This window comes from Rhagoletis zephyria, unplaced genomic scaffold, assembly GCF_001687245.7.
Source record: "Rhagoletis zephyria isolate East Lansing unplaced genomic scaffold, Rhagoletis_zephyria_1.1 Rzeph_scaffold_03202, whole genome shotgun sequence".
NCBI classification, from domain to species: Eukaryota; Metazoa; Arthropoda; class Insecta; order Diptera; family Tephritidae; genus Rhagoletis; species Rhagoletis zephyria.
This window is the reverse complement of record NW_016160285.1, coordinates 47,965-66,714: the sequence shown is the minus strand read 5'-3', so window position 1 is coordinate 66,714 and position 18,750 is coordinate 47,965. Positions and strand designations below refer to the sequence as shown.

General features: G+C 36.9%; 1 protein-coding gene and 1 non-coding gene across 2 annotated transcripts; one reads left to right on the top strand and one right to left on the bottom strand.

The window, feature by feature from the left end:
- Positions 1-12,140: 12,140 nt before the first annotated feature.
- Positions 12,141-12,214, bottom strand: TRNAT-AGU (transfer RNA threonine (anticodon AGU)). Its single transcript has one exon. It is a non-coding gene; the product is annotated as a tRNA-Thr (tRNA).
- Positions 12,215-14,830: 2,616 nt separating this feature from the next.
- LOC108368588 (attacin-A-like) lies at positions 14,831-16,206 on the top strand. The gene is made up of 2 exons (XM_017623464.1): positions 14,831-15,098; positions 15,167-16,206. The coding sequence occupies exons 1-2, from the start codon at positions 14,929-14,931 to the stop codon at positions 15,564-15,566; spliced, it is 570 nt and encodes a 189-aa protein (XP_017478953.1). The 5' UTR covers positions 14,831-14,928; the 3' UTR covers positions 15,567-16,206.
- The last annotated feature ends 2,544 nt before the right edge of the window (positions 16,207-18,750 follow it).

The following is an 18,750-nucleotide window of genomic DNA, read 5'->3' as shown; positions in this document are numbered from 1 at the left end:
TCGAGGTGGTCAACGGCGGAAGTGGGTGGCAACGGTTTGTTGTTTTTCTTACATCTTACAACTATCTCGGTCTACCCGACGTACATTGGTTGCCTTTGGAGCTGTCAACTGAGCATGTATACAACTATCCCCGTAGGGACATCATTAGACTGTCTAGTACAGACCGCTTAAACCGAATGTTTAGAAGTGCATAATACCACAAGGTGGGACCTAGATTCGACCTATTCCGAGCAATGTCTAAAATCTAAGGGGTTTTTTTCCAACAACAGTCGCTGCTAGGTATCCAGACGCACCCAAAAAATTGGATGGAGGAGCTCGGCCAAGTAAACTCTGGCTTGAGACAAATTTGCTCGACAAAAACAACAAGTGTGGTCTAGCAGGTCATATATGTCCCAGACAGACAACAGAATCCACGCTCTTATACAATTGGCACGCTCCCAATTTTGGCTGGTAATAGGGATCAAAATAGGATACCGCCATGCGGGAATGTACGCTAGAAGAATGGGTTGTCTTGCGAATGACTACTGTCGTAGCTGTCGAAGAAATCGTGAAGTTGAGAGCTTCGAATAATTCCTTTTCCACTGGCCAAGTGTGGCTAAAAAAGGGAGGCTAAAAGCTTTTTCGACTCTCTGTCGAATTCAATGTGTGAGCACTCCACAAAATGAGCTCTAACCAGTGTTATGGCTAGAAAAGATAGTGTCAGTATCAGAGAATCAGGGTGTTAAAAACGAGGTGATTATCAACGAATTGCGAGTAGGAAACGCGATAGACTAGTATATGGAAGCCAGCACTGAGCTGAACAGTAACGTACAAGTGCGATTCACATCCAGAAGAAAATGGAAAATATATCGAGTGACCGATAAAAAGGCTATCTCTATCTACACGGACGGATTCAAGATGGACTGCAGTGTAGGAGCGGAAGTCTACTCTGAGGAAACCGGTATCGCTCTGCCCTTACGCCTGCGGAGTTTATGTTTTTCTTTGAATTCTATAAAATCTAAGGTAATAGAGTCGCGAATAAAGATAAAGCAACAATGGGTTTCCGGTCGAAGATATATTTGGATGAATTTGAAGCGATGCACTGGTCTGCACTCTTGGAATAACTAAAAGAGAAGTGAATCATCTCCTTAGACTGGCGGAACTTCGGCCTGACTACAACAGTACGAATATCAATGACAGAAGTAGTCAGACTTGAGCAACCGACACGGCACACTGGCGCCTAGGCAAAGATACGGCTAGAATCTGACTTCTTTACAATATAAGTTGTTGCAAAAGTTAGCTAGAAGTAAGCGAAGAAAGTGGTCGGTATTTTCTGTGTTAATGCTCAACCTTTATGAATACAATTCTAGGAAGACACAAACTAACACAACTAACGGGATCTATTAGGAGCTCGTTCCATAGGCAAGCTGGTAAATCCATCAGAGAATCTAGATCAATCAATAATCACGATGTTGGTGTAAGTTTTTGTTCCAGCAAGCGAAGTATGTGGGAGTCACACTGGATCCTAAGCTAAGTTGGACAATAAATATTAAAGGGAGAGTAAAGAAAGCTAGCATTGCCTGTTACTCATATAAGCAGTATTTTGAGGAGTTATTGGGTCTTAATCCAAAATTGGTACTCTGGATGTACACAGCGGTTGTACGTCCGATATTATGCTACAGTTATCTAGTTAACTAGTTAACTAGGCAGAGTTCAGAGGGCAGCTTGTATCGGGACCACGAGGGCAATGAGAACTTGCCCTACAGACACCCTTAATAATATTACATACCTATTTCCTACACTGAGCCAAAAGCACAACGGTTTTTTCAACCAAGTTATGGTTTGATTTTTTCATGGCAAATAAGCCGATTATAAGAAAAATGTGATTTAAGTTGAACATTTGAGTACAAATTCGTATGTATGGCAGTGGCTGAACGAGCAGAGGTGCTTGCTGTTATTTGTTGGCTTACAGCAGTACCAATGCCGTCAGCGCGATAAATATTTAATTTTTTTTGTTTTTAGTTTTTCTTAATTACGAAAAAGCCTCTGTGAAGTGCAGAACCAAATCAAACGACAAAGAAAATTGATTCAATTTGCACATTTGAAGACACATTTATAAAGCGGCTGTAGCAGAGTGTGTAGAGATGCTTGCTGTTAGTTGCTAATCCCGTCAGAGGCAATATGTTAAAATGATAATAAAATTTTTTGTTTTGTATCTCTGAATTTAGAAAAAGCATCTGTGACGTGCAGAACATAAATCTATTTAAACGAAAAATCTCCAACCAAAAGTTTGGTTAATGTAAACAAATTTGTGGTTAATATTACCAAATCATTGTTGAAAATACCAGCCAACAATTGTTAATATTATCCAAAAATCACGTTGATTCCTTTTCAAGTTTGAATATGGAAATATTAACCAATTTTTGGTTGATTTTTCTCTCGAGTGTATAGACCTCCACACACCGTATCACTATCGGTTACAAGACTCAAAGAACTGGGTATATGTAAAGAAATAACGATCGGGCATAGCAGTCTAATTTCCCAAATGTCATCTAGGAAGAGGCTGGCTACTGACTACACACGATCTGAAGTAGAGTTTCACAAGCCTTTCGGGGTCATTCGGGACCTTCTCTGCCTGAATACATCATATGTACGCCGATGGCTTCAAAATGGAATGCGGTATTGGAGCAAGCGTTTACTCTGAATCCCTGGGATAAAGAAGATCAATATATCTCCCCGAATTTGTAAGAGTTTTCCAGGCAGGAGTATTCGCTATAGCTGAAAGTTGCCGTCTCTTAGAACGTAGTGGTTTACATCACGGCGAGCGCAAAGCCATTTTCTCAGATAGCCAGGCAGCCATTAAGGCCTTGGCATCTTTTATAACAAGGTCGAAACTAATAAAGAGCCCTACACTCTTTTAAACTCAGCAAGTAGTCAGCTCGACCTACATTTAGTTTGGATCCCTGCAGACAAGTTATTCCGAAAGGGTTACACATTGGTCTCTACAAAAGATCGGATACCAAACCCAAATTAGAGAAAAAATTATAGAGAGCTGGGATGAACTAACAAATTCAATAGAAACTTTCAAATAAAGTTTGGTAATAGCTCAAATTTCCTGCAGGGCTATGCAATGATTTAGTGTTGGTATGTTTATGTCCGGTTTTTGGTCCTGCAACCACATAAATTATGTTAATACTCTCGGCATTCAGCACGCCCACAAACTGTACGTGGCGATTTGATGACTGGACAAAAGGACATGTGTGATAGTCTACAAATGTCTAGCAATTTCTTAGAGCAAAGGAATATGTGTACATATATTTATTTAGTACGTACATACATACGTACATATGTTTGTAAATTCATTTGAATGTGCATATGTATGTATGTTCATTTAAGCAAATACAAAACCTATTGGTTTGATTGGGCATTGTTATTGTCTGTGAAAAAAGGATTTTAAAGCCAGCGACAAATAGGGAAGGAAAAACCTTTCTAAAATAAATCCAGCGAAAAATATATTTTCGGCGTGTGTGCTTATAAAAAAAAATAGTATACTACTTATATTGGCGAAATAGCTAAAAATCAAGCACACTTAATGGTACAGGATACCCCTCAAACCGGATTTTAGGACAAACTAGTTGTGCCCAGGCTAAACTAGTTCTATCTATCTACATGTCATTGGATAAACTGGTGTAGCCTGAACCAAACTGTTCAGGCCTAAGCTCGATAGGAGAAATCAGAGTTTGACTGATGAGGGTTATTTTTTTGCAGCTCACATAAGTATAAACATTCAGGGTAGGTTTAAGTGGTTTTTACTAGGGGCTAAACAAAGTAAAACTGCGTTTTAGTTTTCCACTTTGAAGTCTGGATTTCTTAAAGGACTTTGAAATTTCCAAGATATCATTAATTAAAAAAAAATAATATATAAAAAATTTTGTGCAATGTAGAAAAGCAATATGAGTACCAAATGAAATATAAAATTCTGCTGAATACAAAAAAAAACTTTTTTTGGGTCGCAAGGACGAATAGGTATTGAAAAGGCCCTTTTAACTATTTTATTTCATTTTTTAAGGAGGTTGTATATATGGGTAATTGACATGTAATTTCTTAAAAATAAGTATTGCAAATTTTCAAGAATGTTCAATGATAAAATTTTTAAAGGACATTTCCTATACTTATTCGTGTTTCTGCACCAAAAAATGTATCTTTTTCATTTTAGCAGACTATTCTCTTTTATTTGATACCCATCTTGTTATTCTATAGTGCACTACATTTTTTTTTAATAATTTATTCAATTAATCATCTCTTTGAATATTCCAAGTCCTTTAAAAAATCCGGACGTTAGAGAGAAAAACTAAAAAAGCTGTTTTCCTATACCTGGCCTTTAGTTTTGCGAATATATTTATTTCTTGTGTGTAAAATTTACTGCCGGTAACGGTAACGATAATGGTAATAGTAATGGCGATTGCGAGGGTGATCTTAATAATGATCGCAATGGTAATAGTATAAAGCATGTGGTATTTGTACCAGTAATAGGATTTATTTAATAGTAATGGTGATTGTAATGGTAATGGTAATTGTAATGATGGTGGTAGTGGTAATGGTATTGGAACTAAGGCTGTGAGTTCTTTCCGGGCTGTTTGAATATCCGGATAGTTCGAATATTTGAATGGAAAATCCGTACATACGGATATTCGAATCTAAAATTTAGCAATAAAATAAAAATTGGTTTTGTTTTAATGAGAAGTTCAAATACCGTTAAGAATATCCGAATATCCGGTTAACCAAATGAACGAATATTAACCGGATAACAAAATGAACGAATACTAACCGTATATACATACTATTCAGTTTTTATCCGTATACACGAATGTCCGAACGGATATACGAATAGTCCAAGCGCCAATGGGAATCAGTAGAAGGAATAGCAATGGTAAAAGAGATGTTAATTGTAATGACAGTGTAATGGTATTGGTACCAATACTGGCAATGGTAATGATAATTGTAATGGTAAAGGCATTCGTGATGGCAAAGCAAGTGGTAATAATATTAATGTTGGTAATGTCAATAGCAATGGGTATGGTAATAATGTTGATGGTAACACTAGCGATTATGGTATTGGTACTGTAGAGATAATTATAATGATAATAGATATACCCTGGTAACAGGAGGAATATTTATTCTTGATCGGAATTTACTTAGCAGCCTTTACTAAAAAGATCTCAGATACCACAAAACAGTATTTATGCTTTCGATTTAGAGCTAAAATAAGGCTAATCCTCACAAGCTTTTTATTAAAAAAAAAAAAAAACGATATACTGCATGCAACGAAAGCAAATGAGACTTGCTGTACCAAAAACAAAGAAGCTTCATTCATACCAAGGCCACTTGCCAAAATAGCATCAGGCCAACGTATGTATAATCTTCGGTGCCCATTTTGTTGCTTCCAACTATCAAAGTCTATGGCGAGCACAATAGTTTCTGCGGACGTGTACAATACATTCAAATGTATGGATATGTATCGCAGCGTTAGTTGACAACGCAGGACATTGCAAATTAAATCCATAAAATGGTTTTGCCTATAAAGTTGTTAACTGCTGTTATGCGGTCGAAAAGTGAACTGAAAAGATGGAGGCAAAGATTCATTTAAGCCGGCAGCCAATTTCAAGTGGGTGTGGGTGGGTGCGCTGGTCAGCACAAACTGTCATTGTCATTGTTGTCGGGATTTTTATTGTCCGCTTTTGATTATTGTCTGTCCGTAAATGTCGTTTCGGCTTGCTACTGATTCATTGTTGTAGTTGTTATTAAAGTCATTTTGCCATTTTGTTGTTGCCTGTTTGTATGGGTAATAAAGCTATTGTGCTGATTATGCTTATCCTGTTACAGTTGGACACTCCCTGTAATCCGCTGGCGTTCTTTGCCTGACAGAGCAGCAGCATTTAACTTATTTTAACATATGCTGGTACGACTAATACATTCATACACTCGTAGGTGTAGTACACATTTTTGTATTGTGCGTTTAAGCATAAAAAATAAAGATAAGCAAAGTCGAAACGAAATAATTGAAACCAAACAATAAAGAGCATGCGGAAAGTTTTTTATTATTCCTAGGATGGTATTTATTGTACCAACGTGTTTGATGCACTTATTTCATAAATGGAGACATGCACCTACTTGCGCTCAAAATTTTCATTCACGGCGCTGACATAATATATGCTCTTAGGATTTAGGAGGGAAGATAAACATGGACAAGTAAGTTTTAAAGGAGGGCGTCAGTAGTGTTTAACAGAGACATAACAATTATAAGAGAAAAGAATAAAAGTCAATCAATTATTATTATATCAAGATAAACATTTTTCAAGTCATCTATAATTATTATTCAAGGACTTATATTTTAAAAGTCCTTCATAATAATATTTTTAAGTCTTCAAAGACGTTTATTTTGAGACTTATATTATAAAAGTCGTTTCATAATAATTATGAGTGCGAAAAAAATGTTTAAGTCTTAAAAGACGGGGCTTGCTCAGGACCATTTCGGGATTAGTTGAAGACCAGCTCGGGGCTAGTTGGGACCAGTTTGGGACTATTTGGGGAGTAGTTTGGGGCAAGTTGGGGTTTAGTTTGGGATTAGTTTGGGACTATATATATACTACACCCCAACTAGTACCAAACTGATCCCCAACTAGACCCGAACTGAGCCCCAACTAGACCCGAACTAAACCCGAAATGGGCCCGAAATAATAATAAAATCCAGTTTGAAAAGGCCCGGTTGGCTACTTGGGTATCTAAAAAGATAGCTATAAAGGCGTCCTTCAAACACTTTTCAATGTTTAATTTTGCGTTAAAATTGCGACTGTTTCAGCCTGGAACACCGTTGGCTAATTGCCAATAGGAATTGCAAGTTTGGTGCTAGGTCCAAAAATACTTGCACCTGCTCTGTCCTCCAGCCTTGAACCGTCTGTGTACTAGTTCATCCGGGATTAAGTGCGGGGAGCCCATTTGCCCAATCTTCGCGATCGGGGTTTATCACTTGGAATTTTCTGTCAAAGCAAACCTCTTTAGCCATGAAATCAGAGGTTCCACTTATCTACAATCCTGGTATCTTCCCAAGAATACTTCCGTTTTAGTGAAGCTGTTGCTGTTTCCTGGATAAAAATATGGAGAGGAATCCATCCCAGAATCGACTCTAGAGCCGCAGTTGAGCACCTTCTTATAGATCCAGTGAGGGATAGACATGCCAATCACAACAGTTTGTTAAGGTGAAGTACTATGTATGCATAAGACACAATCGGACGGACGATCATACGGTAGAGTCATTCTATCAGTCTTGAGCTCAATTTCCATGTTCTTATAAAAGGTCTTATCTAACGTAATCCCCAGATATTTGACCTCATCGAAGTATTCAAGCACTGTAAACGGTACACAAACAGCCTTCCGAGAATTTATGCAGAGGCTCTCATTGGCACACCAGTTTGACACCACGCAAAGAACTGCACCAGTAACCTTCGAGATAAAACACTGATCAGACGATCGACTGTGCTCTGTACTGACAAAAAATGATGTGATTGAAGCGAGAGATTACGAAAAAACGGCCGGAATGAGCAACCAGACAGGAGTCCTTGATCTTCCACCATGACAATGCTCGGCGCATGTCGCACAAGTGGCCAAAACTTATCTCGGTAGTACCGGATGGGAAGTTCTAATCCACCCACCTTATAGCCAAGAACTTTTACCCTCAGATTACCATACGTTCTGGTCGATGCAGAAGGACCTTACTCCTGGTACGCTTCACTTCAGTTAAAGGCATCAAAAATTCGCTTGATACTTTCTTGCTCTCCAAAGACGAGCAGTTTTAGTGGCGCGGAATCCATGCAAAACCCCAGAAAAATGGGGTAAAGTTATAGCTAGCGATGGGCAATACTTGCAATAAAATTCATTTTACCAATTTTGCACAAATAAAGTTGTGGAAATGGAGAAAAATCTCCTTTAAAACTTACTAGTAAAAAAACTTTAACCACTTATCGGTGTGTGGTAGAAAAAATGTCCCTGCTCAGAAAAAAACTCAGCTTTGCCTCAACTTTTTCCAGTAGGTAGTTAAGCCGATGTTGGTCTTTACCCTAACAGTAACGATAGCTACGTTTTGTTTAGATTGTTTAGTTTATAGGAGTTTCAAGACCTTATCACCTTGTCTCTTAAGGATTTCACCCAGCGTTCGCTGAATTAATCCAACCCCATCTGCCCAGAATAAGACCACACAGGGGAAAATGAAACCTCTAAATTACAATCAGACAATGATCAGTTAAGAGAGATATGATTTGTTTAGCTTTAAGAGCTATCCAGACCCCTTCCCATCATTCGCGGAGCAAAGTAGACGCTCATCTGCAGACCACAGCAGCAGACCACATGTGGCCAATAGAGCCGCTAGATTCTTTTTACCTAGCGGCAACTTCTCAAGAGTACCCTGTCTTGCCAGCTCACCGACCATGCAAAATCGCTTTGGTCTGAAACCTGCTTGCGCTTGATTTGTAGTGAAGTTTTCTGGTAATGTGAGGCGGCAGTCGCTACTGACAATTTTCTAACATATCATCATATCAATGTCGATTGGTTATAAGAATATACATAATTTCGTGTCCTTGAATGGTACTATATCTACTGGTAAGCATCCAATCCACTGCATCTTTTATGGCTGCTGCCTTCATTTGGAAACCACTGCAGTGATTCATTTCGGTACCGGGATACCGTATCATACAGGGCAACTTAACGGCTGAGGAGATGGCCTGAAATGGGAAGGCACAGTATATTTCAGGGGCAAGAAGTTTTTAGTTTCAGGCGGTTGAATATTAAGAATTCAGAGTTTTCAACGAAGTTCGGGCACATATCCCTGAACACAATGACCTACAATCGGGTTGAGCGAACTCCACTTAATGGGATGTCCCTGCTCAACTTCATTGAATGGATGCGCTGCTCCACTCTGTCGCAACAAATTTGTCATAAAGTATACGATAAATAAATCAGACCAGATTGGCCTCGACGTCCACTTAATTTAATTAGCTTACGATTACCTTAGCTAAACAATTAAAAATTGTAGCAGATTTATCATTCAATTAGGCCGTAAAAATCGTTGGAGATTTCCTTACTTTTTTCTACATAAGTTCCATTCATCCCACCCGCCATAAAATCCCGCTGAAAATGTTGCACAGTTGCAACTTAATCAGCAATCCCATTCTTTTCAAACAATTTTTATTTTGTTATTATTTAATCAAATGAAGTAACATTTAATAAAGTCAACAAACATTCAAGTCCATCTAGCACCAAAATAAGCAATCAATTCATTTGTAAATTTGCACCGTAAATCTGTTTGGCTTGCACAAAAACCAACACTTGCATGCTTTATTATTGGCATATTTTTTTCTTTCTCTCAAACCGTCTCTACCGTCGCACTTGTGGCATATGCAAAATGCACGCAACATCTTGTCGAACATTTCCTGAACAACCTCAAAAGGGCTAAACCCACCCACCAACCATGTATCGTATCATAGCGTCCGTCATACGATTCGAATTGCAGTCAGGACAACAGGTGGCCAGTGGGCTTTTGTCAACAACTCCGTACCAACTCGAGCTGTCCATTCAGCTGCAGCGTCGTTGGTTAACAGCCTATCGATGTCGCAAAATGTCCACAATGAAGTGAAATGCATACAGCAGTGGGCGGAAAAAAAGATGAAAAAATATGAAACTGACAAAACGTCAAAAAAAATTGCTTTATTGTTTGCTCAATATGCTTTTTATTGTTGCAGATGGAACCTTTTTTCGTGTCATTGACAATCAATGTTGCTGTTTTTTTGTTTTTCGATATGTTGCGTCTAACCAACTCACTAAATGGCGACAGTCCTAATTTTTACTGGATTTTTGTACATACATACGTATGTATTAAAAATTTTGCTGCAAATTTCGGCATTGTTCCTCAGTATGGTGGTGGGTACTCTTTTATCTGATGCAAACGTCAAGAACTGGCAACATCACCGTTATCGCGTACAACATTTCTAAACTTTCTATTTATAATGTTCTATTTGTATTAGGCGATACTCCAATACTGATATATATTGTTTTTTTTTTTTGTTTTTGACATTCTGCGATAGGCACACAGCCGTTTGGTTTATGAAGGATTTCATTTAGTCGAAACAAATTTTGATTTTTTGATAGCCAAATGTGTGTAAAAAAAAAATAGTAGGTTTTACCTCAGTTTTTTAAATCCGTACGGACAGAATAGAAATGGGTATTGATCAAAAATTTATATTTTTATTTGCAGGAATCGGAGAACGAGTCGTTTTAGTTAGTCTTATTTTGAAGAGCAACCAACTTTGGAGCAAGGTGGTAGAAACAAATGATAAGACCATGACTTACCTAGTTTTGGCGCGGCTTTTTACTAAACCCGATGAAAAAAATAATCTGCAGACTTTATTGATTAAATTGAACAGGCCCATATTCATTTTACTCACGAACTATGTGTCCTCAATTGTGACTCGTCCCCCTCCCCCTCCCGTCACAAGCTAAAAGAGTTTTTTTTTTTTTAATTTGCAAATATAATAGTGCCATCGAAGCATAAAATTTACCTTAACATTCCATTAACTACATGCATGAAAGGCGCCATGAAATAAATATTTTTAGTTTGTCTAAAATTGGACTTTATTGGTTTCGTATTAAACCGATATCTGACTGCATGTGCTGACAGTTTGAAAGTTGTAAAATTACTTAAAGTTTGAGCAAAAATGTGTTAAAATGTTCCAACCGTTTCGTTGCGATGCCCCATATACTTATGACTTAGACCAGTGCTGACGAATTTCGTGTTTGGCAAACAAAATGGCAGTTTGCGACACATATAGCCCAAGCCTAATATTAGGTACGATTCAATATTCGGCCGAACACCGAAGCCGAAGCCGAAGCCGAACATGATAATTAAGTTTCAAAAATACTAAGTCTGTGATTTTTTATTTCGTAACAAAGTGAGGTTTCATATCTGTGTTCGTATGGAAAAGTAGCTTATTTATGTCGAAAGGCTTTATACGATATTTCCACCATTCGTAATTCGCTCTCTAAGTAATTCGTGAATTACCCTGTTTCCACGACACACGTTAGTAATTCGTTTCCAAAATTGCCCATGTTTCTACAAAATCACAGCAAAACGCAATTGTATCACTTTTATGTATTTTTTTAACCGACTTCCAAAAAAGGAGGAGGTTATCAGTTCGTCGGAATATATATTTTTTTTTTTTTATGAATGTTATCGCATAACTATGGACCACGTCAACCGATTTCGATAATTGTTTTTGCATCGGAAAGATAGTGTCTCAGAGGTGGTCCTGGTAATCTGGTTAAGATCCGATCAGTGGATCATGAGATATATATATATATATATATTTTATATGAGAGTTGAAGTCGGTTTTTTTTTTGCTAAAAATTACTTGTTAATATAAAGAGTTCTTACATATTCAAAAGTGTTACGTAGAGATACGAAACAACAACAAAATTTTAACAAAACACCTTGTGAATTGCCTAATGGTTCGACATTTGCGGCCGATGGGCGAAAAATCAGCCGAATAGGCCGAATACCGGAAACCAGGCCGAACCTTCGGTCGGACACTAGTTCGCACTTATAAGTACTTTTGGTAAATGCTGCTCGATGAATAAAAGTTAATGTTTTTCTCATTCATGTGGTGTTTAACAAATTTTCTTTTAAATAAATGTGCACACAAGAATAACAGTTCGCGTAAACGTGTTTTGTTCATATGTTAAATGATTCTACCTACGAATTAGAGCTTGCTATAAATGTAGACTTTTGGCCGTCTACGCAAGTTTTCAGTACTCAGAACACCATGAGAGTTAAACTCCATCTACGACTATCTACATAGTATTAATAGTTTAAATAATTTATATTGAAGCACTTAACGGGTAAAAAGTTTTAGTAATTCGACCTAACCCAAATTGAAAATAAAATAAAGAACAAAATAAATAAAAAAAGAACACATTTCTCTAAGCGTTACGAACATTGATTTACAAACGGTTTTTTCATTGTTCAGCCATAAAGTTTAAATGAGATAAAAAATATGCTTTTCCGTTGAATGTAAAATGTAAATAAAAAAAATCTTCGTAGTAACTTATTCTACGAAAGGCCCCGGCGAGATTCGAACTCACGATCTCCTGTTTACTAGACAGGCGCTTTAACCAACTAAGCCACGGCGCCACGGTGACGACCGCTAGCTGAAGTATCAAGCATGTTTGCTCATGAGGCGGAAAAGAATATACACAAATGTGAAACATAAATAAGTAAATAGGACGTAAATGAAATGAAGAAACTACCGAGATATTTAAAACTAAAGTTCGGTATAATGTATACGAAAATATGTGGAAAGATATGTGCTAAAAATTTGATACAAAATTAGAAAATTCTAAATATGATAAGAAATGGCATGCATTGATTTTTATTTGCTATCAATCGATAGGCAAGACAATTTTGTTGTTGGCAAGAATGGGTGTACAGACATGTACCGGTATCTAATATCCCTTACCTCGGGTGGGAGGTGATACAAGACAGACAACAAGTTTGTTCTGTACAAATAAGAATCTAATTTAATTCTGACAGGATTTATGTTTTACAGCTCCTTATATACTAAATCTTAGGACTAAAATGAAGTTTGTATATGTATATATATTTACATGTATGTGTATGTATGTTGTGGTTATTTATTTAGGTGTGCATATCGATATTGCTGCATTGTTGCACTTACATATGTACATACATACATATATGTGTACCTTTTCTGCTGAGATAAGGAATGCAGCTCATGTCTTTTCATGTTTGCTGTTTAGAGTAGTTTTATCTACTACAATTAATATATTTATTTTGGTACGTGCATATGTATGTCTATATGTATGTGCACATATATGTTTACATGTGGATTTGTATTTACATATATTAGCCTGTTCAAATATATTTTGAACAATGGGTAAAAATAGTAAAATTATGTTGAGACTCGCCAAATGAATTTGATACATTTATTGATGCCCAATCGATGTTTTTCCGCCGGAATTATAAAATTTCTTAAAATTAAGGCTTCCATAAAAATAATTCGGATAAATCTTGATATTAACGTGAACTGGAGCGATTCGAAAATAACTCCAAAAATCCATTTTATTTATAAATAAAATTAGTTTTTCGGAAAAAAAACATTTTAATTGATAAAAGGTCTGCATAAAAATGTTTAAAAATTGTATCAACGGAATCGAAATAATGCGAGTTTATTATATTTTGTTGGAAGTCTTAAATTATAATAAATTTTATATTTCCTATATATAAATATGAGGCACCCTAGTACATAACTAAATAGTACATCAATCAACATTCCAGGCAGTGTCGCTAACTTATTTTGGTGCACTCTCCAATTTTGCTGAGAAAACTCAGATTTTTCATAAAATTCGCCGCTCAAAATTGGTTCCAAAATAAATTAAGGTATATATATTACTTTCTTCTTCTTCTTTTATGCACAACAACAATGCATGCCGGAATCACCAGTATTCGAGAGCTGCCGGCCAAAACGGCAACAAATTCCAGCAAGGTAGGCGCATTCGGAGGAGTGGATGTACATGGATTTGGTCCCGTCGAACAATTTGGCCATGGTCAGGAAAAATACTGAACGCACCTGGACCTCCATGCAGCAGGAAAGGCTCAAATATTGCAATCCAAATCTTCTGGGTTATTAGGAAGGTCATCAGGCTCCAGAGGACCGAGGAACGCTATTGTCAAGCTCTGAGTTTCTCGGTCCTATCGCCGATATCAAAATAGTTATCAACTATGGATTCAATATGGCAGCCCTCAAAGTTTTCGAATGGGTGGTCAAAGGGGAAGGCCTTTCGCCACCGGAGGCGGCGAGAAAAAGCCCATATTTTTTTACAACAACTACAATAGACAAAATTAGGGGGAAAGAGATCCTCATGACCGTGGAGGTGGACTTGCCCTGTTCTTATTGTAGCGGCATTACTGTTGACAAGCTCATCTAACGGTAGGCTGTTTCAATAGGGTCGGACCAAAGGGAGAAGGGTGTTAGCTCAGTGGGATTAAGCTGGCATTTGAAAAGGTGTCAGGGGTCATACGGGGACACTCATGCCGGACACTCATTACGGATATTGGGGCCGAGTCTGGACGAGTAGCTGTTTTTTTTTCTAGTATCCAGCTCGTAACTGGGCCAGGGTAACGCGGGTCTCTCTTGGCAGTTGAAGCTCCGTCTCTGCTTCGCTGTATAGGTGGTTCTCAGGCAACATCCGAAGGCACCCTGTCACTGTCCGAAGTGCTGTCATTCCCACGACAGCCGGTTCTACGTACCGGAATGACGCGGGTTTTACCCGATCAAGGGCTGTTGTTTCAGCCACCAAACCCCCTTTAGATCGGTGATACCCATCAATCATTTTACGTGGACTTTCTCTCGGACCTATCGCTATCGACTTATATTTTTAAAATAGAGACTCTCAGGGTATTTTTTGGTATGCCTTCTGCATAGGCCCAATTTCCGTTGACTCACATTGTCTTATTGCTTTTGTTTGCTTTTTGTTATAGTTGCTCTTGGTGACTGGGAAGCACACCGATACGAGCAGACCAACAACAAATTGAGTGGTTTACATCGTCTTAAATAAGTAGTTGAGTGATATTATTAAAATTATTATAAACCCAATTGGGGATTTTTCTTATACATATGTACATACATATATGTATGTATATCTACAACTACAACTTAGGCTCGCATTAATATTCCCCTTATGAGAAGAAGAAAATTTACGATATAAAAGAATGCAGCGAATGCAATTGCAGAAACAGTCGAAGAAAAGTCAGCAAAGGTAGAACTTCAAAAAATAAACAATTCATCTAATTTATGTATAAGAATAATTAAAAACTTTCGCTTAAAAATGGATATTAATGGTGTCAGCTCGCCAAATCCAATTGGTGGAAATGATATTCGTGTGCAGGCATCCAAAACATTCGGTGATGAAAAGGCCAATGCGACAGTAGGCGCCTTTGCTGACGGCAGCACTTTGGGCGGCCCAGTGGTGACGGGCACTTTTGCGCAGGCAAGTGCGTAAGTGATAAAACAAAAAATATTGTATTTAATACTCAGTGTAAGAACTTATATATTTTGCATAATAGCAACGGCCATGGCTTATCGGTGCAACGCGCGCATACGCCCGGCATTGGCAGCACCTTATCTGCTGGTGCTCATGCAAATCTCTTTAAGAATGATACACATGCCGTCAGCGCTACTGCTATGCACTCTCGAACACAATTGCAAAATGATTTGAAATTCGATCGTTCCAGCATCGGTGTGGGCTATAATCACGCACAGGGTCATGCCGCCACAGTGACCGCTTCTCGGATACCACAATTCAATATGACTACCATCGATGCGACTGCTAAGGCAAATTTGTGGGCCTCGCCGAGTCGTGCGACCACATTGGATATGACTGGCAACGCCACGCATCACTTGAGCGGACCATTGGCAGGAAAGAATAATTTTTGTGGCGCTTTGGGGTTTACGCATCGTTTTTGAATGCCAAGCTCTTTGGCCTTGAAATGTTTGTGAATTTTAAATGATCTGTGGTGGGGCAGTGGTCACGATTCGGGGCTTTTTCATACAATATTTAAAATTTGTTTTTTTTTTTGTAATGGGTTTTAAAAGGGTTGCCACCTGTTGAAAAATGTAATCCTATAAGTACAATAAAGTTTTACAATATGGATGTCAATCGAAAGAGTTATAAGAAAGCTTTGTTTCGAAATAATTTTTAAACCGAGTTGCCACCTGTTAAAAGGTTAAATTAAATTTAATCAATAAATAGAATGCAATATTTCAAAAAGATCTCGAGTCAAACAAAAAATTTTTATTTAGAAATTGTTTTCAAAGATATTAGCACCTGTCTAGATGTGTAACAAAATTTAATCTGTTACTTGAAAAAAGCTTTATTGCGTAAACAGTTTTGGAGAGCGTGTCACTTGTTTAAAAAATAAAATTAAACTAAATGAACATTTGCAAAATAGACAGCAACGATAAATAAAATATAAGAAGGAAATGAAAAGTGTTGTTTTGACAGCAGCCGAAAACAACGGTTATTTTTTCGATGTTATGAAAGTCTGGGGCAGAATATTGTTGTAGAAAAAAGCTATCAATGTTGCTTTAATCTTCGGACCTCCTAGACCAGAATCCTCTCTTATTTTTATTTTTCGAAATTTGTCCAAATATTTTTTTAAGCTCGAAATAAAAGTCGTTTCCTAATATTAAACATACCCTTATCCCAATTAAACATATTTGTCATAAAATGAAAGAGGACAGAAATATCTAAAGGAAGATTCAATACAAAAAAATTCATATACAAGGTTTTTTTGTTACACAAGATGTTTAGTTACACACATTTGATACACAATTTGTTTAATTTGGTTAGGCGGCTTGTTTATTATTAAAAAGGACTTTTATTCCGGCCATAAAAAATACTTAGCCAAGTTGAACTGTTATTACTGGACTAAAAAAATAAACGTCCGGGTTGAACGATTTTTTTATTTTAATTAAAATAAAAGTACAAAAATAACTTTTTTCTAGCGATTTTTATTATTAAAATTATAAAAGTCCACGCTCCTGTTTTTTTTAGTCAGACACTTTTTTTAAGTATGGCCAATTAATGGAAATTCGTCTTGTTGTATAACTTCCTGACAATAAGGACTATCAGCCTTTTTCTAATTTTGACATACTTAAACCCAAGTTAGATATGATTACCTTCTTACTATACTTTGTAGTAGATTTTGTCTGAAATACTAAATATTTACATCTATACATATACAAAACTTCAGTTAGTCTAGACTTAACTTAATTAAACGTACCGTAAGATATCATCAATGATTACCCAGAGGCGGAAATGTTTTGTTTCACAGAAACTCAATCGGGGAACTATTTTGGGATTGTAAAGATTTTCGGGATTCTCGGGTCTTATCGATATAATAATCGAAATTTTTATCGGTTTTGTTATCGGTTTTGATACCAATATTTTTATCGATTATTCTATCGAAATCTTTATGGAATTTGTTATCGATTATTTATCGATTTTGTTATCGATGATATTTATCGATTTTGTTACCGATTTTGTTATTGATATTTTTATCGATTTTCCAATAAATCTTTCATCGATTTTTATCGATTTTGTTATCGATATTTTTATCGATTTTCTATTCGATTTTGCTACCAATATGATTGTCGATTTTGTTATCGATATTTTTATCGGTTATGTTGGATGTTACCATCGATTTTGTTATCGATAGAGTATAAAGATAAGTTTCACTTCTCCAGTGTAGCACAGGCGCACTTACTTTTTTGTTTCTATTTTCTGTTTGACAGTTTGCCGCCTAAAATGTCACATCCAAAAAAAAATCATGCAAAAAAATATGTTCGCGTTCATTGAGAAATACAAAAAAGAAAACCTGGCGAGCCTGATTCTTTCACCGCTACCAATTTCCGTAAGGCCATAACTTAAGATTCTAAAATCTACAGGTTCTTAAGTTGCATACGGTAAGTTAAGTTTTAACTAACCGCCAACATAGTTTCTCAGTCAACAGGTTGGCCAAAATATTAAGTTAAGTTACGGAAATCAAGTTTAGACTAACAGAGCTTTAAGTATTGCTATATGCATACCAGCAATCATAAAAAAAATATTTGCATAACAAAGCAATTTACACACTAATAAACGTTTAGACTTGTCATGGATGCAGGGATAAGAAAAATTGCGAATAAAAATAAACCACCAAAGTTCACAGTTTCCGCCAAAGATAACCACCAGAGAAAATTGTCCGACACGACAAGTTGATTATGACCATAATTACATGACATAAAGACGCGATTATCTGCGACCAAAGAAAAAGTATAAAGGAAAGAAATTTGCATAAGAACTATAAGAGACAATACTTAAGACGTGCACGACAGAGAAAAACAACGCAGATTTAAATACTGCAAATGTGTAGTAAATGTGGGTATGAAAGAAGGCAAGAGATGGACAAGAAGGATGTAAGGAATGGATTTGCGCTTTTTAAGCCTAAATATCAACAAAAATCTTCAGCTATTGAGTTGTATTGAAAGGACGCACTATTATTTAACTGTAAAGTATGCGCGCACCTCTCGACTGCTTTAGCTACTTTTCAGCTGAGTTCTGTAAAGGAATGTAAGCAATAACGTGCGTAGTATGTGTAAATATATTAAACAAGCGGCTGAACGGTTTGTATTAAAAAGCTCCTTTCTAGCCCTCTTAACGTGTATTAACTGTTTTTATTGACTTTTAAGATTTCACACAAAAAGGTAAATAAAAATACCCTTCACACCGATCCATTGAAAAAACCCTCAAATTGTGTTGGATTACATTGAGCTTACGCCAGCTGACATGACTTTCACGAAATTCTCTGATTAAGTTATTTCAACTCCAGGCGGGCTAAGTCAACACCAACACAACACCTTTTGCAGTTGTTGGCAGTGTTTACATATTTTGCTCACCTTAAAGTGACGCGTAATTTTTTATGGCTTAGTACATACATAAAAAGCAGTACATAGCACTAAGACGCTACAATCAAACACAACTATGTACCTCACTTTTGGCTTTCTTCATTCAGCAGCCAGCCACTAAGCTATAAATTACTTCGTATTTTTTGTTATTGGAAAGCAGAAGAAAATTATTATTACAATCTGCAGCTAGCCAATTTGGGCA

Bases quoted from the DNA above. Each gene is read 5' to 3' on its own strand.
- LOC108368588 (XM_017623464.1), top strand. From the start codon at position 14,929: ATGGATATTAATGGTGTCAGCTCGCCAAATCCAATTGGTGGAAATGAT. The intron at 15,099-15,166 runs GTAAGTGATAAA...TTTGCATAATAG, and splicing joins ACTTTTGCGCAGGCAAGTGC to CAACGGCCATGGCTTATCGG.